This window comes from Pyxicephalus adspersus, chromosome 10, assembly GCF_032062135.1.
Source record: "Pyxicephalus adspersus chromosome 10, UCB_Pads_2.0, whole genome shotgun sequence".
Classification (NCBI taxonomy): domain Eukaryota; kingdom Metazoa; phylum Chordata; class Amphibia; order Anura; family Pyxicephalidae; genus Pyxicephalus; species Pyxicephalus adspersus.
In genome coordinates, this window is record NC_092867.1 from 52,940,847 (window position 1) to 52,966,590 (window position 25,744).

Consider the following 25,744-nt stretch of genomic DNA (forward strand, 5'->3'; position numbering starts at 1 on the left):
GGCGCCATTGTTGTAAGGTGTGCCAGGATAAATCTTGAAAAAGCTGTAGGGGAGCTCCGTCAAACTCCAGATTTCGCATGTTTCTTGCGGCCGCCATAATCTCATCCTTAAGATCTGCATCTGTCAGATGACAAAGAACATCCCATGGTTTCGCAGCCGAGGCAGATTGCCTTGAGGCCCGAAAAGCCATAGTAATGCTGATAACATGTGAAGAAGGGTGCCCCAACAGGAGGTTAAAAAAGGCTTGCAACACTAGCTTCAAATCCAAATTTTGGCTAGCCTCAGGTAATTAATGGACCCTGATGTTATTTCTGCGAGCCTTATTATCCATATCTTCTAAGTGGCGATAAAGATCTCTGATATTCAAGTGATAGTCTCGGAAATTTATGGGTTAAGGCTTCTGTATCACCTTTGGCCTTATGTAAATTCTCATTGAGGTCCCCCACTCTCCCAGCCAAGAACTGTAAATCTGTACGTAGGACCCCAATTTCAGATGGCAGGGTAGACTGTACTTCCGCTGTAGGCTGCTGGAAGTCTGCCTTGGTGGGTAACATTTGAAGATATTGCTGCCATAAAGGGCCCACATAAGGATTTTTATACATTGACCCTTTTTTGATAAACTAAAGGGGCCTGCAGACCCATGAATCAGTATCGGGATTTCCTGAAGGGGGGCCATGTGCATGAGGCAGGGGCCCCAAAGGAGAGAAGGCTTCTCTGCTTAGTTCAGGGGGGCCTGAATCATGGGGGCCTGAATCATGGGGGCCAGGGGAGTCCCCAGGGAGAGGAGAGCACACCACGTGTGCTGAGGGGATAATGGAGCCGGCACAATCTTAGGATCCTGGAGAGCAGCAGGAGCATCGCTGACAAATGCCCTGATTGAGGGCTGTGAAGAGGAAGACCGCAGGGGAATGGGGAGGCTTCACCCCTTTTACCCTGCTTCGATTTGCCAATGGTGCTGAGCTGTAGGTGCCCTATTTGCGGGATCTAGCCACCGGAGCTAAGAGTCCATCTCCAGAGACCGCCAAGCCACGCCCCCTGTTTCAGTATTTTTATTTGTTCACCCTTGTTTACACAGATTTTTTATTTCAATATTTTTATTGTTAAGTTTAAGTTTTTTAAAGAAAAAAGAGTTTTTCAAATAGTTATACATTTAAACACCATATTGTCCTTTATGGACTAAACCAGTGGTCGCCAACCTGTTCGGTCCTGCGGACCACTAAAATCACTGGCTCCCAACCACGCATGATCCGGGAGCCGGTTGTCACTCCCCCAGAGTGATGTCATTACAACATAACCCGTCCCACTCTCCCATCGCAGATCAGAGCCTGCAATGGGAGAGTGGGCATGTTGTGCCCAGGGACACAGCCCGCCCACTTCCCCGAGCCTTGGAACTGTACGGGGGATGTGGTCGGCAGTTCTGGCCGTTGACTCCTCCCAGCAGGGTTCCACCAAAATTTTCAGTTGGCGACGGCTGGTCTAAACTATATACATTAGTTGCCATTCCTGAGTCTTAAAGAATTAATTAAAAGTTTAAACAAACAGAAAACACCAATCCCATAATATACCCTAGATTCATAAAGATTATAGAGGTAACTAAGGTGTACTACTAATTAAATTAATATTTTAATTAATACCAAAAAAAGGGATAAGTGAAGTAAAGGTAAAGTAAATATCCTATAAAAAAATCAAAAACATTTCAATTTATGTGACAATCATAAATTCTGTATAAAGTCCACTTTTTTAATCTTTCAATACAAATATTAGTACATTTTTGATTAATTGTCATCTAATTTAATTTTATATTTTAGTAACTAATTATGTCATCTCAATAAAAAGTACAAATAAACCCAATCCAATCATTACAATCCAAAAGCCTAAAGTGAAAGCAAGAGATCAATTGACACTTCTACAGGAATTTTAACTATTTTCAAACAAGGAATAGACAATATCAAATAATGATTATCCAAGACAAGACAAACTAAAGACATTAGGGAAGAGGGGAACAGCCAAGATGTTTAAAACTGTTTTTCCGTATAATATCAGTTTTAATTATTTGTTCAAAGTAGATGAACAATATCTCTTCCAAGGATCCCAGATTTTATCAAATTTGGCCAATGAATTTTTAAGAGTCATCTTATTTACCATGATCCAATCAATTTTAACATTGAATGGGCCTGTTGACATCACTAAAGACTTCCAAGATTTAGCCAAGGTGATCCGAGCTGCCAGCAACATCAATTTCAAAAGATCTATGGAAGTCTTTGGGGCTACCAGATCATATCTGCTGAACAATGCAGCCTCTGGGGAACTCCTCAGCTCTCTTTCTAGCACTTTTGATAATATTTCAAACATCTTATTCCAAAAGGTTTGAGCCACTGGACATGTCCACAACATATGCAATATTGTACTCATATCACAGCCCCGAAAGCAAAGAGGAGAGGATGAGGGGTAGTATTTAAATATCCTCTGAGGAACCAAATACCAATGAAGCATGACCCTATAGTTTGCCTCAACTAATGCTGAATTTATTTATATTTTCGAGTGTGAATAAGCCATATCGTTCCAATCCTCCGGGCATGACCAGTCAGCGTAGCACACCACATTCAAGCAGATGTAGGTTGTAGTGCAACAGTCCAGGTCCATTGCCCACTACAGTATTTGTATGTTGGGGTGCAATGCATACCACAATGCTCGTGTTATAATTATGCTACACTCTACCCAAAAAAAGGAATACAACATATTGCAGCTTACTAGTCCTTGGACCAGCCTCTTTCATATTTTTTTAACATGAAGGAACCCTTGAAATACCTTTCAGGTCTTCAGGGAACCCGTTTTAAATACTATATCCTCAACTCACAGTATATTATTTTGGGGGTCAGTAGGAAGAATGTTTTATACCAAAAAACCATCATTGGTGTCACTTAAACTGACCTGAAAGGCACGAAATTACTCAAGGAACCCCTAGCAACCTCTGGAGGAACCCTGGTTGACAAAAGCTGCCTTAGACAGTCAATCTCAAAAACAATATTTTAATTAGTAGTAAAGTCTGATGAAGGAGGTCTATGGCATCTCACAGATGCTCCAACAGTGACATATAGCTGCAATAATTTCTAACTGTTCTTGGCTACTTGGGAGCTTTAGGTCTTTGCACCTCAGCCCCTGGCAAGAGATGCAGCCATGTTGGTGGGAACCCTTAATAATGGTCACAGCTGGTATACAGTCCTGGGAGCTCACCAATAGAGATCCTGATTTATACAGAAAAAACTGTTTGGGGTGTAATCTCCAGCTTTGTTGGACTAACCGTTTTGGCTTGGTTTATGTTGGTAAATGCCTAAATCTTAATATGTCCAAAGCCCCCATTACAATTCCATACACATTCATACACAACAATTTACATGGAGATTTGGATGAATTTAGAAGTCTTTTAAGAGATTTTATGAGTATTTTAAGAGCGAACACATGTTGCAGGCTGTGGTTTATTTGTAGTCTAGAAAATGTAATGCCTAGAAAGCCTCTATGTGAAAATAGATTAAACACATGAACATTTAAATGCAACGTTTGTTTGTCTGCTGCTGAATGTCTTCCATAATTTTGAATAAGTACAATTTCCAACTACAATCAAGCATTTACAAGCGATTGCAATGTTCTGAAGGACAGCAGATGGCCTACCACCCTTGGCAAGAAAACCATAAGCGCATGAAAGCATACTAATGATTCCTGTAGCCATTACCATGTGCTTGTAACTTGCCCATCTGAACTTAGCTTTAGGCCTTTAATTTCCCCATCATAGTAATTATGGAAGCAACAGCAAAAGGTCTAGGTGTTCATTACAGCTTTCAGCTAGAAAATTAATTTATGTAAATGCAGGTCACAGATGCCAATTAGCACACAATGATGTAAAGTTGTCCTTTTTGTCTGGATTACCATCTTCTAACACACAACTCACATATTACCATGTGCTACTATTACTTGTGGTTTCATTGCTATGCAGGTTACAATGGGGGGTTAAAGGACAACTTTACCATAAGGAACACCCTTATAGAGTATTTGGGTGTTCCCCAAATATGAAAAGATTATAAGGTTATTTAGGCAATACTCACAAAGATGTCTTTATGGTCCACTCAATTTAGATTGATCCATGATTATTTGTGTTTATGTTGGGGGACTGCAAATATCAGTGCAGTATAGTTCAACAGTCAATTCCAGCCATTCTTCACCAGAAACCAACGTGCCTCAAGTTGTGGCTTGATTGATGATGCTTCCATAGTTCTGGAGCATCCACCACTTGGTAAGGCCAGCTGTGTGATTGGAATTATGTTTTCAGGCACCTAGAAAAGACTTCCATCAAATTGGTTTTAGTGGGAGTTCCCCAAGACCTAAAAATATTTCAAGGGTTCCTCAGGGGTAAAAAGGTTGGTAAAAGCTGCTCAATACTGTATAATCCTATTGGACTATAAAGCCATACAAAGAGCAAGTAGCATTGGTAGAAACTTGTCTACTTCCTTTGTTTGGTCTGTTAAGTATACCATTAGGAGAAAAACAACAGGAGAAAACTTCCTGTGTGTAACTGGACATAAATGTAATTTGTCTTTTTTTTCACTAACAGGAGAAAATGTGGCTTTCACAATAGTGTATACACCTTTCAAATTGAATGTGGCAATTAGAAATAGAATATCTATATTTTTTCCAGACACAAATTCCTTGATTTGCAACAGGACAAAATGGCGTTGGAAATAGTGTATATAATCCTTTTGAATTATTCTATTTATTTTTCTAAGCAACATTTTCCCTATTAGTAGCAACAGAAAATTCAGCCTTTGGAAATACTGTATACCACTTTTTAACTTTTTTTTATTTTCTATTTCTATAACCTGCCGCTATGTGAGCCTATCAATCTTACAGCAGTTAATGTGACGCAAATAAGCAATACCTTTTTTTTTCACACACTCCTACACCTATCCCACCCTAAAAAATGATGCAATTTGAATCTATCAATGTTTGTACAATTAGTACATCTAATCTTCCAATTTTTTTATATAAAAATAATTTGTATGGCAAATAGGCAGCCACTAAAAACCCCTGCCAAACTCTCAGCAACCCTCCTCTTTACCAGAAACTTACACACACCCTCCAGCAGTTGTTTACCCAATATGGAGCATCACATAACTGTATTGTATCTACATAGGCAGCTACAGAGCATTCATGTTCCAGATAAAGATAGGGACAGCTTGGACAGTAGCAAAGCTGCAAATAAAAACAAACAGGTCCCACATTATATTTAATTGTATATTTCCTTACAATTTCATTTACTCAACAACATATAAAACCACAATAAGGCAGTTCTGTAGTATCGACTTAAAAACATGATGATATGAGAAGGAATTCCCCTTCAAGTCCTTCCTTTACAACGCAGAGATGTGAAAGCCTGATGCATGCTGGTCTTGGATTCATCCTCATTTTATTATGTGTGTGATTGTACAGTCATGCAAGTATTTTAAAGGCTTTTTCCAGAGTCCATAATCCAATGAAGTCTCTCTCAGCTGGCAGCAGTCTTATTTTTTGCTGCTGCCTTTGAAGGTGCCTTTTGCTTCTGTGCCAGCTTCTTCCCAGCTTCGGTCATCATGAGTGTGTCTCTCTTCTCAATGTTACGTAACTGCTTCTTGCGGGCCCGCTTCAGCTTCGCCGGGTTGCGAATCTGAATGATTAAGATGAATATTAAGAGTGAATTATTACCTGACTTGTCTATGTCTGAGAAAACGTAACATATAATTATACATGATTTTTATTGGCTGCATTTGTTTTCCTTTTTCTGATGATCCTGCTAGTAATATACTTCCTATCTTGGGGTGCCCACACTTATTCACTGTATTCTATCTATGGAAAAGCAGCATTGTCACACTAAGACAAGTGTTCAGAGTAAAGAACACCTCCCCTTCTTCCCATCTCTATACCATGGGGGGAGTGGGAGCAAGTAAACGGTTCAGTATTATATTTTTGTACTTTATATGTGTTTTTTTTTTAAATATATTTTGCAGTCATTAATTTGGTACTCTTCTAACAATAAAAAAAATAACTTGGATGATGGAGCAATTCCAGAAATTTTTGTTGAATCAGTGGACTCTCAATACAATATGACTTCAGTCCCCCTTCAATTACTGGAGGTGTCAGTCTTCAGCCAATATTCTTCTCCCCACCCTGCAATTACTATCAATCGTAGACACTGGCACAGCCTGGCAATCAAAGACTGAACCCCTCCTTTAAATTGGGTACATCCAAATAATTGGTCATTGTTTATTTCTCTACCATAAAGATAAAACTCACCACTTGAACAATTTCAGCCTTGCGCTCGTTTTCCAGGCGTCGTCTCAAGTTCTCCTCTCGTCGCTTTCTCTTTTCCTACACACACAAGAACAAGGGTTGGAAAATAAAAACATAAATAATGACGCTGAACTGCAGGCAAACAGCTAATAAATCAGGAGAATACAAGCGGTAGGCAGAAAGTGGCAAAGCAAAGTATTTGTTGATCTGTCTATTCATGTGATTGGGCAGTGAAAGGAGATTCAGCACACTGATAACCTCACTCTTTGATATATTACATATACATAAATATACATAATAACAAGAATACCTAACCTATTTCCACCTTATCCCTACAATAGAGACATATTTGAGCTGTTGTAGAGTACTTAAAACAGGTTTGTGGCGTCATCATCACTTCTCTTCAGCAATCTTTTTATTTTTTAAAACATTGGATTTTAGAAGAACAAAAAGTATCTAAAACTAAAAGTTCTGCTAAGAGAAGAAACCATGATATATCTGCTGGGAACACATACATTTAGGCCGACCATACACTGTTTAGTAGGTCCACCAACAAGGTAAACAATCAATATCCCCTGATACTGATATGAAGTTAGTGCCTTGCACTCATCATCCGGCAGAGCCAATGTGTTGTATTACAACAGCCGGCCAATAGAAGCACTTCCCAGTATTTACAATGACAGCTGGCATAGCTGGGATGTCAGTGTAAACCGCAAGAAGTTGTTCCATTGGCTGGAAGTGGTCAGGAAGTGATCAGTGCTGCATATTGAAGAACAGGCATTCCCAGTCAATGTATGGTCAAGATACCAATCAATGATTACTTGAGAACGCCCTGATTTTTATTAGGTTAGCAGAGGATTCCACATTTTTATTGAACCCATCATCCAATCTAATAATAATATTTTAGTTTAGTGTTTCTAATATATATTTTATAACATGGGGGAAACCCTGCCATAATTTCTTTATCCTCAGCTTACAGTACAGTACATGGTAGCCAGAATGTCACCCCTATAAATAGCCAAAAAAAAGCATTGGTGGCACTGAAACAATAGGCAGACCCTAACACGCTTTGGAGGAACCCTGGTTTAGAAACATTACTTTTTTGTTTAGTCACCTATAGACATGCCCTCCACAGTGTAATGTCAACCTATAAGAAGGCATGACATGCCTACTCCAATACATGCATAAAGCATTCAGCATTCTTTTCATACATGAGAACCTGCAAGTAATGAAGTCTCATTTAGTTTGCACTCACTTCTTTTTCTTGCTGTTTATCATCTTTTAGCTGCTGGGCTAAACTTTTCACCAACTTCTTTTCCTGGCGCGCTTTCATTTTTATCTCCCAGGATGTGCGCAGTGGTCGGTCTTTTACCATATCAGAGAACCTGTAAGTAATAACAAAGAAAGCATTAAAAAAAAAAGAGGATAACGGGAATGATCCTGGGTAAGGTATTTGGTTATCTATTACAAGCTATGTCCTCTTCATTTATTAGATTTCAGCTTTTTTCAATCACATGTGGGCATTACAAATGTTGGTCTGCATGCAAATACAACGGAGCTAGAAATGCCCACCACTCGAGACTGACACCCACCTAGCAAAACCTTGTGATATTTAGGTATGTTTTATTGTAAGGCACTCTGCTTGCCCCTCCCACCAGCCATGATTTGTTAGAAGTACACAGGGAAGCCCAGAGACCCAGTGATGACATCAGTAGGGCGGCTCTGTTTAGGTCCACATAAAAAAGCCAAGTTCAGGTGGAGTACTGTCATGTCATCAGGTCACCTTTATGACACCTGTCATTTAGAGAAAACTCTGCTGCTCACCTCTTCTTGTTCTCCTTCCATACACGTCCGGATTTTGGTTTGCCTTGCGGTATACCTTTACTGACAGTCTTTTCCATCTCTGTAGTAGTAGACACTGAGGTCTCCCTCTTTCTTTTGAGGCTGACCCCCTTTTTGTTCTGGCTTGTCTGGACCTCTTGATCACCCACGGGATGGTTAGCATTCCTAGGGGACCTTGTGCTCTGTGTATCTGCTATCTTCTCCGCATCTAGTGTCTCCTCATTCTTATTCCCATTCTCTAAATTCACCACCTTGTCCTCCCCTGCACTCTGAGCCTCATTCCCTATCTCCACCGCATTATGTTCTTCTGTTTTATCTTCCTCTTGGTTTCCTCTCCTTCTAGTTCTGCGCAGAGGTGTAGCTGGAACTTTACACTTTCCCGACCGAGTGTCCGCCATGGCATTAAACACTTTCCCGTTTATTTCTGTCTCTATGAGCTTGTCATAAACTACAGTTCCTACACGTGGTTAACGTAGTCAGGAACCTTTAGCGCGAGGTGATGACGCATTAACACAGGAGAACGTACAGAGCGTCGTCACCTAGGAAACGATAGATGCTACCCGGAGCGCCATTTTGGTACACCCGGAAGTCAGTTAACTAGATGTTTGAGTACTAATTTGTTTACTGGAGTCCACAAGATTAGCGAGGAGTAGGCGAGGATCAGAATAACAAGACTCCTTAAAGCGACCCTGTCCAGTAGGTACAAAGTACTCTGCTCTGTCTTTTAATATGATAACACACACCTAAAATTAAACTAACCCAATACAGAAATTCATTGTGTGTAATCAGACAGAGAGATGATCAGATGATTTGTACCTACCAGAGTGGGTCATGTCATGTGAGCTTTGGATTTAGAGGAGACCAGAAATGTATAAATTGTACTTACAAAAACCAATGATCTTTTAACCAGAAAAATCTAAACTATTGTTTTATGAATATTCCATATGTATGATTTACACCCAGCAAATTTAGCTGCTTAGGTTTTACAGGTTTTTCAGTTCTGTTGCACAGTAATGGTCAGTGACCAAACTAGAGATCACTTTGACACCATTGGCCAACTTAAACATCTGTTTCAATATATGCAAACCAGGAATCTCAATGCAAAGGTTATGCTGGACGTTGCGTCAAAAGAGAGGTTAGAGCTTTTTAGTAGTGTCCCACCCCCACGGAAAACAGCTTACCTTACACACCAACCTCTCAGATCCAAGGCGGAGGTGACATCATTTAGCCTTCCAGCCAGAATCTGGTCAAAACGAGGAATCCCAAATCTCCCCAGTGTCCCCTCTTTATTTCTCTTGATTGCATGATTTTCACCAGGACTAATTCGGGGACAACAGGAATCTCTAAAATGGCAGTGGGACAGAAATAGGAGGACTCACCCCACTTTTTGCCATGGCATGCTTACAAACCACCCAACATTTTTTTATCTTGAATCCTAGGGATGCCAAAGTGGAACCCAGCAATGTACGACAGGATGGGGGCTAAAGTAACAGAATTGAGTGCACAAATACACTTTTAATTGTAATAATTTGTTTTTCTAAGTTCAATAAAAACGAGCCTTTGAGGCTTGTCCTGGCCAGACCTATAGATTGTAATAAATGTCATCTCCATTTATTACATTTATTATATACCTTTAAAAATGGTACATTTTTCCCTGGACTGGTAAAAAGCTTGCCATTTTTGTCAGGCTGACTGATAAGTCCCATTTTTTACAAGCTGTGCTAATAAAATACATTGAAACACACAAGAATGTACCTCTTGTTGTAATGAAAGTTCATATAGATGAAAGTGTTATGTGTACAGCATAGTCATCTAAAGCAACCAATCAGAATCCACTTTACTGAATTTACAGCTCTACAGGATGGTCCTATGTTGGTCCGTAAAAGTTCACCACTTGGTTCTGGAGTGAACAAACTCTATCTGCATTTTAAATAAGGACATAAAATACAGTTTTGCTATAAGGCCTTTATTGTACAAGATTTAAATATGCAAAGCAAATACAACATGAAACTATTTAACATGCAGTATTCATTCGTCAGTGTTTTGGTCAGAAGGACAAGAGTGGTGATCATTTCCTCCAATGAGAACTCAGCAATAATTAAAAATAATGCCAGGTAGAGCTAACAAGGATTGGAACCCCATTGCTTAACCCGTGGGATGAAGGCACATGGTAAATTTAGCTGTATGTAATAGGTCCCCAGTCTCTCACATCTCCATTATTCAATCATACCCACAGTCTCTTATTTTCCTTAGTATGTCTGCCATCTGTAGGAGTACATTAAAGCAATTTATAGTATGTGTGGCCCTTTGCTCCTTCCTCAATATAACCAATACCTTGACAATAACTGGTTGGACCCAATGCCTTATGTACCCATTGACATTTTTTTTTTTTTTTTTACAGGGGCAGTGAAGGTCACAGGCAGCAATGAAGGCTTACACAATGTCTGACCTTGCCCCACTCCAGGAGGTTTTCCTGGATTTATGCTTTTGTGGTATTGGGTTGCATTGCAGGTGCTTTGGGTGAAGGATCCCCAACTTGCTACAATTCAGATTTAAGACTACTAATGTTGGGGCATGCTTTACACTGATCAACAAAATAAGGGGCATACACTGCACTGATATTCAATGTAAGGGGCAGTTACGTTACATACCATTACGCTCCATACACCGTGCTGTACATTACATAGTCCTGGCCCCTGCACCCTGTGATTTACACTACATAACCCTGACCCCTGCACTCTAAGATTTTTCTTTAAATCCTGACTCTTGCCCTCTACACGTTGTTTATTCCTTAACATACTCTTGCATATTATGTTGTATGTCACATGTATCTGACCCCAACACTCTATACACTATGCTGTATGTTACATCCACCTGACCCATGCACCCTGCAGGAATTCTCATGCAGAATGTCAGTAATGATATCTATATTCCTAGGCTATGCTATTACTTTTGGCATTCCTGTTACACCAATAGGAAGAGTTTCCGTTGACCTGAATTGTCAGGATCACGAAGGCACCAATGCTTTGATTTTGCAGTCTGATGCCTCAGAAACTCCCATCAGATACCAACCTTAGTGGTAATGGAAAAAGTTTGTTCAGTAACAGACGATAAGCTGGACACTGATTAAAATCTGAATGTAGATTGACTGCTACATGAAATATTGACAAGTCTTACTTTCACACGATATACAGTACAATATACAACATAATGTATTCCAATACTATTATGTAAACAAAACAGCTTGATAGAATAGGGATTATATATAATTGTTAGTGCTGGTTGAGATATATTCACATAAAGGACACTGTGGTCACATTTATATGGGTATAACATCTCTATCTTGCTGTAGTAGGCAGTTTTTTAGTAGTAAAAAGTCTAGAAAGAAGATGATATTGCTAAATTAATTTTTAAGGACCACTATTTCCTAAACCACCAAAACAGACATACTTGGTTCATTAAAGCCAGCCATTCACCTAATGATATATTTATTCCATAAGATGTTTGATTCAATAAAAATGTTACATTGAATGTACAATTTTTTGGATAGAATTTGGATTGAAATTTGATTGAGCACTCACTTTTTTGTGTGATCATCGATATTTCAAATATAATGGGGAAAACAGTTATAACACCAACCAAGCCATACATCTCACATGATTGGTGTATATTAATCATGGAATACAACTGCTTCCTCTCTTCTATGCAGGTGTATTTTGTAATTTAAACAATAATAGGACTTTAATTAATTTAATTGATAGACTGAAAGGAGCGAGAAGAACCTACTGTTAGGGTATACCTACTTTGTATGCAGCTGAATACTTTTTAATACTGTAATTGTAACGTATTTATTTTAATTGTTGTTTAATATTGATTGTCAGGAGTCCAACTTGAAAAGAGTGTTCCCTAGTAAAGGTTAAATTATGGCAACAGAGGGTCAAAACATTTTAGGTCAAATTTCAATTCTAAAGTTACTCCAGCACCCCAGAAACCTAATTCTCCCTAGTAAAAATTCTGCTGTGTATTTTTACCAGATAAGTTTCAACACATAGAATGTGTTCTTTAGTTCTACACCAATTTTGCTTCAAAAAAGAAAAAAATGTTTCATCAATTATTTCAATACATTTTTTGATTATTTTAAAAAATGTTGTTTGGTTAGTTTGAGCATTTCCTGGTTTTAGCACGTGACAAGCTTGCTGTGAGGTTCCTGTAACAAGTCATCCTGTTCTCTTCCCGTATGGGGGGTATAAAGGGTATACACACAAGCATGTAACTTCTAACCACACCACAATATAAGGTGGACAAATCAGAAATATGGTGAGTGTTCTAAAATACTGGAAACACTTAGGGGGCAATTTCCAAATCTTTTCACCCAAGATGTACCCACTTTTTACCCACCTGACCCACCCCATGACTGGCATTGCACAGAACAATGCACCCACTAGTTTATTTAATGCATACACTGGTTTTAGTTAAAAAAAATATAATTTGAGAGCAAAAGTTGATTCAAACATTTCCTATATTTGCAAAACAATGCAGGAGCCTGGTAAGCAAATTATTGCATAGTATAAAAGCCAATAAGTGATTTAGGAATTCACCCATGACTCAATTATGTTTGAGTGGATCTTCCGGTGAACCAGTAAGCATTTTGTGTTTGGGCCTGACTTTAAGGTATGTAGGTTTTACGTGGCTTTCTTTCAGGGTGGGGGATTGCTGGAGGTCTTCTTCTATATGTTCTTAACACAAATTCATCTCTACAAAAAGAAAACAAAATTATATAACAAATGCAATGCAACAAGGCTAATGTACAATCTAAACACTTGTAGCACTCGACACCAAAGCATGTTATGTATAATTAGTTAGTATTATACTGTATATATGACAGTTCCACACATATGTACTTGTGTGATTTGTTTTCTCCAAAGTCTGCTATTCAATGACAGAACCCCAAAGAAAAAAAACAAAGATAACCGTTTCCTATTCTATCCAAAACTAAAAAGTTATTATTTTGGTTGGAAGAAGCCTTTATTACAGAAGAGCAAGGGAGAAGAGGAGCACCTATACGGCTCTAGTTTTAAAACACCAAGCATGATATTCATCAACAATCTCTGATGGAGAAATTATAACTGCCATTATTTTTTTAAAATAAATCCCTTGAAAATGCTGACATAGTAATTTAATAAATATTTTATTTTTTTAAATACATTGGGCTTGATATATTAAAGCTCTACAAGACTTGAGAATTTAAACATAAGAGAACCTGAGTTATCAACTTAGGAGAGCTTAAAATCAAAATAAAGGAAATATGAGAAAACCTCTCGGTGAGTAGCCTGTGTTACCTATCTTACCTCCAGTCCAATCTAGACAAAGCTTTCCTATAAAATGTAGTTCTTCTTTTGCCTGTTAAAGCCATTTGTAAGACCCAGGCTTGGTGTTTGGCTCAAGTACTCAAGACAATGGGAAGAAAGAGTCATATGCTAGTATCCACAGTGCTCTGTCAAACGAGGGCAGAATATTGGGGGAGGCAATCAAGCCAACCATACTCTTTGACAACAATGGCCAAATTCAGCTCTGCCTACTATATATAAATGTAATATTTTACCAGCATGCTGTATCCACATCTTCTCATTGCTTTGAAGGACACTATTGTCATGAAACCAGAGATGGCCAGTCCAAGCAGAGAGAAGAGAATTACTATGATGAGCAGTGACAACCTCAGGTTCTGTTGACAAAGCAGACAAATATTAAATGGATATTACAAAGACAGAAAGACTAAAAAAATGTTGGAAGCTCTGCATTAAAAAAAGCCTTTGATCTCAAGTAAGTGAACATTCTACTCCTTCAAAGCAAACCCTGTTATTCAGGTCTGATCTGACCGAAACAGGATTCATTACTAACCCACAGCAGGTTGGTAAGGGAGTATTATTATAAACAATCATTTTTAATTACTATAAAACTAAAGAGCTTTGATCATTCCCTGAAACTCAGATGACGAATGTACTTTAATGTACTTGAAATGTATTAAGTGGATGGACAGAAGTACAGATACATTGGCGTAGCAGAAGACATTTACAATTTTCCACTAGATGGTGCTGTGTTCATATTTTTTCACTATGGAATTTCACTTGTACTTGTGAAAAAAAACAAAGAAACAGCACCAACTAGTGGAGAAATGTAGAATGACACCTGCTGTTAAAACCAACCTATAGACTATCAGACTATGCCTCCATGACTAGTAAGAATAATAACTGTAGGTAAATCATTTTAAGTTTAAAAAAAAAAAAAAAATTGTTGTGCCATAAAAAAACAAAACTATTTTTTTTCTCTATGGCCCCTTCCCCAGCAAGAAGCTGTTTGTTTTTTCTTCCCAATGTCCTCACTATGACATCACGGTGGTGTGTCTCATAAAACATTTGAGTTGGTAAGATAACCCCAGTCCTGTGACCCGCTCACAACATCATTTGTTGTTGTATTTTGTAGTTTTTTTTGTAGCTCTGCATGTGCAGGATTTTATTTAGAATGGAAGGTAAGGGCGCAAAATAAAATTATGGCTGTGACTTACTCATCAACCAGGGAATAATCCATAGCCACTTGGGTGGACTTACCCATTAATAGATCAACCCAACCAAAACTCACCCAAATTCTGATCTGATAAAAGTGATTTTACAAGGTCTTTCAGCATCTGACCAGCTTTTTCTGGGGTCATGATCAACTGTGGATATGGCTGGGTCATCCACATGTCAACCCTGGACAGATGCCTAAGACCTAATGGATGATCTGAGAGGCACAAACTGCTCATTGCTCAAGGAACCCCTAACAACCTCAGTAGGAACCCTAGGGTTCTACAGAAACCTGGTTGGGAAACACTGGTATAGCCAATGCAAACAAGGAGGCTTCCCATTAAAAACCTGATACCATACTAATACTGCTACAGACTTTAATACATACTTAGGAGTTTTTAGACAATGTGGGAAATTAATTGTGGTCCTGAAGTTGACAGACCTGAGATCACCCCCTGAGATCCAACAGCCTTACCTTTCCGCTCCAGGATACGCGTTTTGCCAGGTAAGGCTAAACAAAGTGGTAGTGGTTGGGGGCTAAAATACATTTTGTAAGTCTTATGTGGGCATTAGAATTCATAAAAAACATCAATTTGAATGAATATCTAACATCTATCTTTTAAGAAAGCTTACCAAAATCTAGGTCATTCTCATTTGATATTTTGCCATGCCATTTCTTAAGTTGACAGATCACCTCCCAACTTTGCCTGTTAGAGTAAAAGGAAGGGGGCACTTCCAATGGATGGTGGTTGTTAAGGAGTGCTACCGGGTAAATTTATATAGACTGTTGGATGTTTTTGATAGGTGCATGACGCTAATCCAGGTAAATGATTAATATCAGGGAGATATCCATGCACCGATTAGTATATGGCAGGCTTTAGGCATTTGGTCTATTGTGATATCTACTAGGGAAGTGTCAAAAATCAGACTTACCAGTTACTTACATCTTCGTCTAGAAAAAAAATGTAACACTGACAATTTGTGGACTGATAAGTAACTATAAAAAGTAAAATGATTGTTAATAATTCTGAAATCCCTGTTACATCTCATCTCTAGTAGTAATCATACTTACCATAACCATACATGAATTGTAACCATAATAATATGGATTGTATGAATCATGGATGCTCTCTTCAAGATCCGCATATTTCCAGGTAGCCTGACTCTCATAGTATATCTGAATGATGAATAGAATCAATCCAACTACTCCCACCACAATATTGACAACATTAAATACCATGCACACTTTTACCTGCAACAAAAAACAACACAATATTAAAGCAACTCATCAGAAGAAAAATGTGAACATACTAATCCTGAAAAAAAGAAGAGCTCAATATTTATTATATGACACACTGTAAATCAGTAACATTTGCAGGTCTTGTCCTTCCCCTAGAAGCAGAAGACTGATGAACCCATCTCTCGATTTTTGCATTGCATCACAACTGATGGCCAGAGCCAGACTTTTTTATTGGAATTTGTGGGCACACAACAGTTTATCCAATCAACATTTAGTTTGATTGGCTGCTTCTTATAGATAATTTTCTTATTTTATATCTTCTTTGCTATATTGTGACACTGAGTAAAGAAGCTTTCGTGTGGCGATTGCATTTCCCCTGATGGGGGAACAATCACAACCATCTGTTTGCCTCTCCCACCTTTATGCACTGCTATTCATGTTGATAAGACCAACTCTAGAACTGCAAACACAAGAATAAACATTCATTTATTTATACTATTGTTGTCTTACCCTAAAGGGCCCCCAGATGTTGCCTTGTTAGTAAGGTAATTTTGATCCTGAGTCCAAATTTTTACCGAAAGAGACCCCAAACCAAAGGGAGGCAACACCAATTTTAAGGAATCTGGAAGTGTAACGCTCACATCTTTCTGTGCCGTTTATTAGTAAAGGTAGGTAGATGAATATGGAGTTCACTGAGAAGAGGACCCAATGACCTTTTATCAGTACACATTACAAAAGATCAAACAAGAAAGAAAACCCAAAAAGGACTTTTATCTCAAGCTAAGCCTTGATGTATAATAAAGTCAGTAGTTAAAAATTGAAAAGGGGGAAGGCATTTTTTGGCAATAATAAATAATTTACTGGCTTTCTAAAGGGAGGGTAGAGACTAGGTATATAACATAATATCCATAGGAACATAAGTATTTGTGAAAACTGAAGATACCAAATAGGTACATATAGATGAAAATAAAGTACAGCAAAAAATGCTGCAGCATTTTGAACACTATGGGTTAATTACCTGATCTCATTAGAACCCTCAATTCCAATTGTAGTTGAATTTGTATTATAAATTTGAACATTTATCAGTGAATTCCTTCATATTTCTTGAACTCCTTAATCCTTATATATCCATAAAATTCTCTTATATAGATTTTTCCCTTCAGTATTTGGCTTCATACCTTTTAACCTTTAAAACTTTATTTCTTGGGATTATTGGACTTCCAAGCAAGTTCCTCTATACTCTCTTTCACCCTATATTAGACTCATTTAGACTGAGTCTAGACTTCAAACTCCGTTATTTACACTTCATTATGATTTTAGAATTCAATCCAATTTTTTCTTGACATATAATATATCATACATTATGACATGACCTACACCTATGATAACAACTCATATAATATACCACACAGTTTATTTATTCATATATGTTTGCACTGATATACCTATTTTTGTGTTTGTCCTCGTTGTATTTTGCTGTATTGTATTTGCATCTATATGTAACTATTTCACAAATACTTATGTTCTTATGCATATTATGTTCTATACCTAGTTCCCTAAGGAAGCCATATGGTAAAACGAGTCGGGCTTAAAAGAAAACTGTAATCTCTCTAAGATTTCTATGATCCTCTGGATGGTAACTGTACAATCAATAAGAATTGTCATGTTTGTGATTTGTGTTTGTTTTTTAAAGCTTAGAGAAGCTATATCTAGAATAGTCTGCTTATCTGCACTTAAGTAAATTATTATTAAGTAATTAAAAATGCCTTTTCCCTTTTCATTCTTTAACTACTCACATTACAAAAGAACCATTTTCCAATACCAGTAATGCTACCTCTTGCAACAGTTGAGGAGTTGTTCTTTAGCTCTGAATTATGCATTGAGGCCATAGGGGTGGGGGGTTCATCAGCTGACCCTGGAAATATTTAAGAAGGCTTGAGGAAAGTATAGCACATGCAAGATCGTTATATTATAGGCTTACATTTCTCCCTAGTAACCCTAAGATTCACATATATATCAGTAAACCTCCAAGATCAACATATGTGGCATGTATTATGGGGAGTTTTCTTTTTACAGTTTTTTTTTATTTTTTTAACTTTGTCTGCAGCCAACATTGTCTCACTTACCGTAGGTAGTGTGTCTTTTAATATGGCAGTTAAACAGGCACCACCCGCAACAAATACCTGTAAAGAAAGCAGAAAGTTACAAGTATAACTAAAAGGAGAATTTTAAATATATTGTATAGCTCATTCACTTTGGTCCAGATTTATTAAAGCTTTAGTAAGTTTAGGCCTTTGTGTGTGCTTTAGCTGGTGCCAGTAGGTTGATTCAAAGTTTGGTTCCTTGTATCTCTTATCTACCATGTATGTCATCTGCTGCATTCTCCTAACTACTGTATTAAAATGTGACCCTGCCCCCTCCGAATGGTGAATGGACGGAGCTGGGAACTGCAATGCATAAATGTTACTGTTGGCATGCCAGAGGAATAAAAGAATATCCAATCCTTGTAATACATATTAGCCTTTCTTTGCTTCCCCACCCATTAAGCTAAAACTAGCACAATGTTATGGACTCTTCACCGACTATAGCTGGTACTTATTGATTGGTCAAGTGCGGTAATATCCAGCAAGTAACTTATGCTACTTAATTCCTAGTTTTTTCAGTGGCGCAGTAAAGAGTAAAGAGAAGATGAGTAAGATCTGCTCATATTTTTGAGGATCACAGAATGATCACGTCTTCTTCAAAGGCATATATGGTTAAAGGTAGGTAGATGAATATGGAGTTCACTGAGAAGAGGACCCAATGACCTTTTATCAGTACACATTACAAAAGATCAAACAAGAAAGAAAACCCAAAAAGGACTTTTATCTCAAGCTAAGCCTTGATGTATAATAAAGTCAGTAGTTAAAAATTGAAAAGGGGGAAGGCATTTTTTGGCAATAATAAATAATTTACTGGCTTTCTAAAGGGAGGGTAGAGACTAGGTATATAACATAATATCCATAGGAACATAAGTATTTGTGAAAACTGAAGATACCAAATAGGTACATATAGATGAAAATAAAGTACAGCAAAAAATGCTGCAGCATTTTGAACACTATGGGTTAATTACCTGATCTCATTAGAACCCTCAATTCCAATTGTAGTTGAATTTGTATTATAAATTTGAACATTTATCAGTGAATTCCTTCATATTTCTTGAACTCCTTAATCCTTATATATCCATAAAATTCTCTTATATAGATTTTTCCCTTCAGTATTTGGCTTCATACCTTTTAACCTTTAAAACTTTATTTCTTGGGATTATTGGACTTCCAAGCAAGTTCCTCTATACTCTCTTTCACCCTATATTTGACTCATTTAGACTGAGTCTAGACTTCAAACTCCGTTATTTACACTTCATTATGATTTTAGAATTCAATCCAATTTTTTCTTGACATATAATATATCATACATTATGACATGACCTACACCTATGATAACAACTCATATAATATACCACACAGTTTATTTATTCATATATGTTTGCACTGATATACCTATTTTTGTGTTTGTCCTCGTTGTATTTTGCTGTATTGTATTTGCATCTATATGTAACTATTTCACAAATACTTATGTTCTTATGCATATTATGTTCTATACCTAGTTCCCTAAGGAAGCCATATGGTAAAACGAGTCGGGCTTAAAAGAAAACTGTAATCTCTCTAAGATTTCTATGATCCTCTGGATGGTAACTGTACAATCAATAAGAATTGTCATGTTTGTGATTTGTGTTTGTTTTTTAAAGCTTAGAGAAGCTATATCTAGAATAGTCTGCTTATCTGCACTTAAGTAAATTATTATTAAGTAATTAAAAATGCCTTTTCCCTTTTCATTCTTTAACTACTCACATTACAAAAGAACCATTTTCCAATACCAGTAATGCTACCTCTTGCAACAGTTGAGGAGTTGTTCTTTAGCTCTGAATTATGCATTGAGGCCATAGGGGTGGGGGGTTCATCAGCTGACCCTGGAAATATTTAAGAAGGCTTGAGGAAAGTATAGCACATGCAAGATCGTTATATTATAGGCTTACATTTCTCCCTAGTAACCCTAAGATTCACATATATATCAGTAAACCTCCAAGATCAACATATGTGGCATGTATTATGGGGAGTTTTCTTTTTACAGTTTTTTTTTATTTTTTTAACTTTGTCTGCAGCCAACATTGTCTCACTTACCGTAGGTAGTGTGTCTTTTAATATGGCAGTTAAACAGGCACCACCCGCAACAAATACCTGTAAAGAAAGCAGAAAGTTACAAGTATAACTAAAAGGAGAATTTTAAATATATTGTATAGCTCATTCACTTTGGTCCAGATTTATTAAAGCTTTAGTAAGTTTAGGCCTTTGTGTGTGCTTTAGCTGGTGCCAGTAGGTTGATTCAAAGTTTGGTTCCTTGTATCTCTTATCTACCATGTATGTCATCTGCTGCATTCTCCTAACTACTGTATTAAAATGTGACCCTGCCCCCTCCGAATGGTGAATGGACGGAGCTGGGAACTGCAATCCATAAATCTTACTGTTGGCATGCCAGAGGAATAAAAGAATATCCAATCCTTGTAATACATATTAGCCTTTCTTTGCTTCCCCACCCATTAAGCTAAAACTAGCACAATGTTATGGACTCTTCACCGACTATAGCTGGTACTTATTGATTGGTCAAGTGCGGTAATATCCAGCAAGTAACTTATGCTACTTAATTCCTAGTTTTTTCAGTGGCGCAGTAAAGAGTAAAGAGAAGATGAGTAAGATCTGCTCATATTTTTGAGGATCACAGAATGATCACGTCTTCTTCAAAGGCATATATGGTGGACTTCTGCTTTGTATTGCAAGATGTTGTTCGCCAGTCACCTTGTACATAAGCACAAGACCTCAGGCAGAAAAAAACTACTTTGGCAGCTTCTTCATGTGCAGTAACCTAAGGATCAGCCAATATTTTGAACATTAGTAATGTCTGGGACAATGCAGAGATAAGCGGACACTAGCATCTAGGGGCAGTTTTGAATATGTTGACGAGATGGTGTGATCTTTTCTTCCTGAAGTATAGACCCCCTCAGCCTTGTTTAAGCTACAGTTCGCTCCCATGCTGCTTTAGAGGTAAAAAGAAGGCCCGGTCAGAGGATTCAAGTTGCAAAGAGAAGGCTCGCATAATCAGCTACTGACCCACGCATTAACATGTTCACTTTAAAAGAAGTTTCTTGCAGTAAATGTCCCATTGGAGTCTGGAGCTCAGGTCTTAAGAAGCCATCTAAGTAATGTCCGCCAGTAGGCTATACCTGCTCTTCAAGAATTATTTGTAATTTAGCTTAAGAAGTGTAAAGCGCTCTCATTTACTACATTTTATAGCACAGTCCTATCTAGCCCTGACTTCCCTTGAATGTACTATACATTTGCTTTCTCACAGCAATATCCTCTAGCCAGCACTGGAATGAACAGTGTCAGAAACCTACGGGAACAGTACCATAGTTTCCTTGCTCTTATGAAATTGTTCAGGTCTACTGATTGGCAATGTTATAAAGAAGCAGGCCACATGCGCAGGCAAACCCTAAACCACTGGGTCTTTTGGCTGGCTTCAGAGAAGGAGCTACAATGGAGCACATGAAAGGCAGGTATCAAGGGGTCCTTTTGTAGAAATACTGTCACTTTGCCCTGCATGGGCAAGGTGACAATGTATCTTCAAAAATGCTGCAAACACCGAAAAAAAATCCTCCCCACCCATATCTTACCGCCAGTCCTCCCCATATGTACACTCCGCTGTTGAGTGTCAGAGAAACTATTGTAGTTTCTGCTGCATAATACAGGATCCCTATAAACAACTGCAGAATTCCAATAAGCATCAAAAGTGCCTGCAAAATAAAAAAAAAACAGAAGGTTAAAATATTGATGTTGTAGTTGGGAATCTAAAAGCCATTTTGTCATACATGCATAATATGTAACAACAGTATACTGTATGTTTCACTTGTAAAGAACTTGGTAAATGTATCATAATTACTGCACTCTTTTTTTCAAGCCAAGTACATTTTCTACAAGTACAAAAAGATGTCCATTGATCCATATAAAATCCCTAAAACTTTCTGTGCCTTGAACTGGCATTTAAACAATGTTATATCCCCTCTCTGCTTTTCTTTGTGACTTACAAATTTGAAGCCCTTCTTCATCTGTTTTTAGGAGGTTCCTCGGCTTTCTGAGCCTTCAGCCATTGAGTCACATTGTTTAGTTCAATGCTCTTATGTTCAACAGCACCCCCAAGATCCAAGTTTGACTTCCAAACTTTAAATGATGAAATCTTATATTTGCCTTCCATCTTTCCTCCACCCGTTCCTCATGAAAATGCTAATCAAATGTTTCTGGTCCTCTTCCTATGCCCAGATTTAGAAACAGAAACATCATTACCAAGTCTCTGCAGTCCTGGAAGATCATGGATGATTGGGAGAATTGGTAATATGAGAAATTTTACCTTACCTTTGCCAGGCAAGCCACTCACCTGTACCTCATCGCCTCTTCCACTTGCACTGGTAAGCATCACCAACAGATTTTACCAATTTCAATTATTCTCAACCAGAACACTCAACTGGAACACTTAAAGCAGTTTCCTTCTGCTTGCTTGGTCTGTTGGAATGGATTGTACAGACAAATGCTACCAGGACTTAACTCCATTCTTTGTTATTGTATGCTAGGTAGACATTTACTAGATGACATAGATCACATGTTCAGTGGAAGAACTCTATTGATTCACCCCCGTCTTATTGAAAAGAACTGACAAATCTCTGCATTTCTACAAAGCAACTTTAGAGCACATATCAAGACGTTTATTAAAGTTTAAATGGCTTTCCATATTGAACGCTAATGGTTGACTCCCATCCCTCGTTAGTTTTCTTTTGTATTATTAACAAACAATACTGGTAAATGCAGCAATGGTTTAAAGATCATGTTCACCAATGCTAGAAGTCTAGCAAACAGGATCGGGGAGTTGGAAGCCTTAATTAGTGAGGAGGATTATGACGTAGTTGGTATTGCTGAGTCCTGGCCTTGTTCTTCGCATGACTGCGCTGTCAATATTCCTGGGTATACTCTCTTTCGTAAAGACAGAGTCAAACAAAAAGGTGGTGGTGTCTGTCTGTATGTGAGGAGTGATCTAAAATTGAATGTGAAAGAAGAAATTGGGGATGGAACAAGCGATGAGGTTGAGGCATTATGGATGGAGTTGAATGTGGGGTTGAATAACACACAATTAATGATTGGAGTCTGCTATAGGGCCCCAGTGCTAAGGAAGAAATAGATAATCAACTACTAGCGCAGATAGAAAAAACAGCAAAAAGTGGGAGATTTCAACTACCCTGACATTGACTGGAGTAATGGCACTACAGGAACAGCAAAAGGGAGGAAATTTGTGAATTTAATACAAGATAATTTTATGGTACCGTTTATAGAAGCCCCAACTAGAAATGATACTCTGCTGGACCTAGTTCTTTCTAACAATGCAGAGGTTATAACAAATGTGCAAATAAAAAAGAATCTGGGTAGCAGTGACCATAATATGATTTCATTTAATGTAAGTTGTAAACAGGAAGCAAAAACAGGAACGAAAAACATTTTAATTTTAAGTGACCAATTTTTTTTAAAGGTGGCTCTCTGTGACTTGGACTGAGAGACAATATTGTCCTCAAAGAACACAGAACAGAAATGGGAATGTTTCAAGTATGTTCTACAAAAGCAAACTGAAAAGTATATTCCAATGGGTAATAAGTTTAAGAAGCTAAAAATAAAACCTATGTGACTCACAGCTGATGTTAAAAAAGCCATAAGGAACAAGAAAAGGGCATTCCAAAAATATAAAAATGAAGGATCACCTTCATCATTTGAAACCTATAAAGGATATAACAAAAGATGTAAAAAGGGGATAAAATGTGCAAACCTTCAAAATGAAAGACAGATTGCAAAGGAAAGTAAGGCAAACCCCCAAATTCTTTTTAAATATATTAATAGCAAAAAGATCAGATCTGAGCGTGTTCTTAAAGGATGTCACCTGGTTGGTAACTGGGGATAAAGAAAAGGCAGATTTACTAAACACTTTTTTTTAGCTCTGTGTACACAAAGGAAAATGGCAGAGCTCAAGTCCAAATTCATAGGCCCCGATTTATGAAAGCTCACCAAGACTGGAGAGAATACACTTCCATCAGAGAAACTGGGTGATCCATGTACTTGGACTTTGCTAAAGCATTTGACACTGTAACCCACAGACGGTTAATATGCAAGTTAGGGTCAATAGGTTTAGAAGGGTCAATCTATAAATGGATAGAGAACTGGCTTAAAGATCGCATCCAGAGAGTTGTAATTAATGATTCATACTCTGAATAGTCTAAACTGAGCTATGAGGAGAGATTAGCTGAACTGAATTTATTCTCCCTTGAGAAGAGACGTATATAAGGGGAGATATGATCATCCTGTATAAATATATAAATGGTCCATATAGAGAACTCTCTTACCCATTATTCACTTTGAGATCATTACAAAGAACAAGAGGGCACTCTTTGCGTCTGGAGGAAAAGAAGTTTAAGCTCCAGATAAGGGATTCTTCACTGTAAGGTCTGTGAAAATGTGGAATCAGCTCCCTCAGGAAGTAGTTTCAGCAACTACTATAGATTGCTTTAACAAAAAGCTGGATGCTTTTCTAGAAGCACCGAATATAACTGGGTATTAAGGATTTAAAGTATAAATAACTGTGACTGTTGTTGATCCAGGGAACATCAGATTGCCTCATGGAATCAGGAAGGAATTTTTTTTCCCCCGTTGAAGCAAATTGTACCAGGGTTTTTTTGCCTTCCTCTGGACCAACTATGTCTTATAGGGTTTTATATCTGGGATAAGTTTATTTCCCTAGCGGTTGAACTTGATAGACTTATGTCTTTTTTCAACCTAACCTACTATATAACTATAAAAACTTCTTTATGAACTGGAAAACCTCTTGAGGATACCCGTGGCTGTTCTGCCTTTGGGTTTCTTAACCACATTACTGGGTATGTCCTCAAGAAAATAGTTAACTTCTTTCTCCCCCTGAGTATAATTTATTACTATATAAACAATAGAAAATAAAACAGAAATGAAACCTAGGCTAAAGACATGTAATTTTCAACAGATAAATCCATGAGTATTTCTTTTTAATGCTGGTTTACCTTTTAATAGTTTTAACCTAGCAGGAATGGGAGGTTTTTTTGTAATATTGTCTTGCTCTTCTATTGATGTTGTTACCTGTGTCTAGTTCACCTTAAATTGCTACATCGGATATTGATGGAATCTGATGGGCCAAGACATCTGTTGGTCACGCCTATTTCTAGTAATTTTAACAGCAAGATTCTGTTTCTGTGGTTCCTAAAGCTGGGTATTAGTCATGATGCCTCATCCCCTCTGCCAAAGCAAGAACTGCTTTTTTAGCAAACCCAACCAGTCAGTGGATCTGCCAGATCATTCTATTAAGGTCTGTCCACAACACATTGATCAAACCTTGATTACAGAAAATAATTGAAGAAATTATCCCCATACAGTCCCAATACTTACACTTAAAGCCCTAACAGGTGTCTTCTTAAAGTGTTTGCTAGCCAGGGGAGTCAAACAGATAGCTGGCTGAGTCACATTTGAAGTCATATTTGAGGTATCTGCAGTCTGGACCACATGTGTGGTTATACGGAGGTTCCCGACCTGGGTTGTGGTTACGGTGGACATCTCCTGGGGCTAAGATGACAAAA

At 37.8% G+C, this 25,744-nt stretch overlaps 2 protein-coding genes across 3 annotated transcripts in view; both read right to left on the reverse strand.

The window, feature by feature from the left end:
* Positions 1-5,265: 5,265 nt before the first annotated feature.
* CCDC86 (coiled-coil domain containing 86) lies at positions 5,266-8,850 on the reverse strand. Its single transcript, XM_072424287.1, has 4 exons — positions 8,143-8,850; positions 7,574-7,703; positions 6,322-6,396; positions 5,266-5,695 (listed from the first exon to the last, which is right to left on the reverse strand). The coding sequence occupies exons 1-4, from the start codon at positions 8,556-8,558 to the stop codon at positions 5,537-5,539; spliced, it is 780 nt and encodes a 259-aa protein (XP_072280388.1). The 5' UTR covers positions 8,559-8,850; the 3' UTR covers positions 5,266-5,536.
* Positions 8,851-10,105: 1,255 nt separating this feature from the next.
* Positions 10,106-25,744, reverse strand: part of LOC140339539 (uncharacterized) — a 20,715-nt gene continuing 5,076 nt past the window's right edge. For both annotated transcript variants that reach the window (XM_072424288.1, XM_072424289.1), the window contains exons 2-7: positions 25,557-25,730; positions 21,728-21,847; positions 20,181-20,237; positions 15,793-15,972; positions 13,763-13,882; positions 10,106-12,914 (exon numbers count right to left, since the gene is read on the reverse strand). In XM_072424288.1, the coding sequence (XP_072280389.1) occupies positions 12,909-12,914; positions 13,763-13,882; positions 15,793-15,972; positions 20,181-20,237; positions 21,728-21,847; positions 25,557-25,730 (657 nt within the window). In that variant the 3' untranslated portion in view covers positions 10,106-12,908. The remainder of the gene's footprint in view (positions 12,915-13,762; positions 13,883-15,792; positions 15,973-20,180; positions 20,238-21,727; positions 21,848-25,556; positions 25,731-25,744) is intronic.

Coding starts and splice junctions, on each gene's coding strand:
- CCDC86 (XM_072424287.1), bottom strand. CDS start 8,558: ATGGCGGACACTCGGTCGGGAAAGTGTAAAGTTCCAGCTACACCTCTG. Junction 7,704..8,142: donor TGGAAGGAGAACAAGAAGAG/GTGAGCAGCAGA, acceptor TATTACTTACAG/GTTCTCTGATATGGTAAAAG. Junction 5,696..6,321: donor AGGCTGAAATTGTTCAAGTG/GTGAGTTTTATC, acceptor TTAATCATTCAG/ATTCGCAACCCGGCGAAGCT.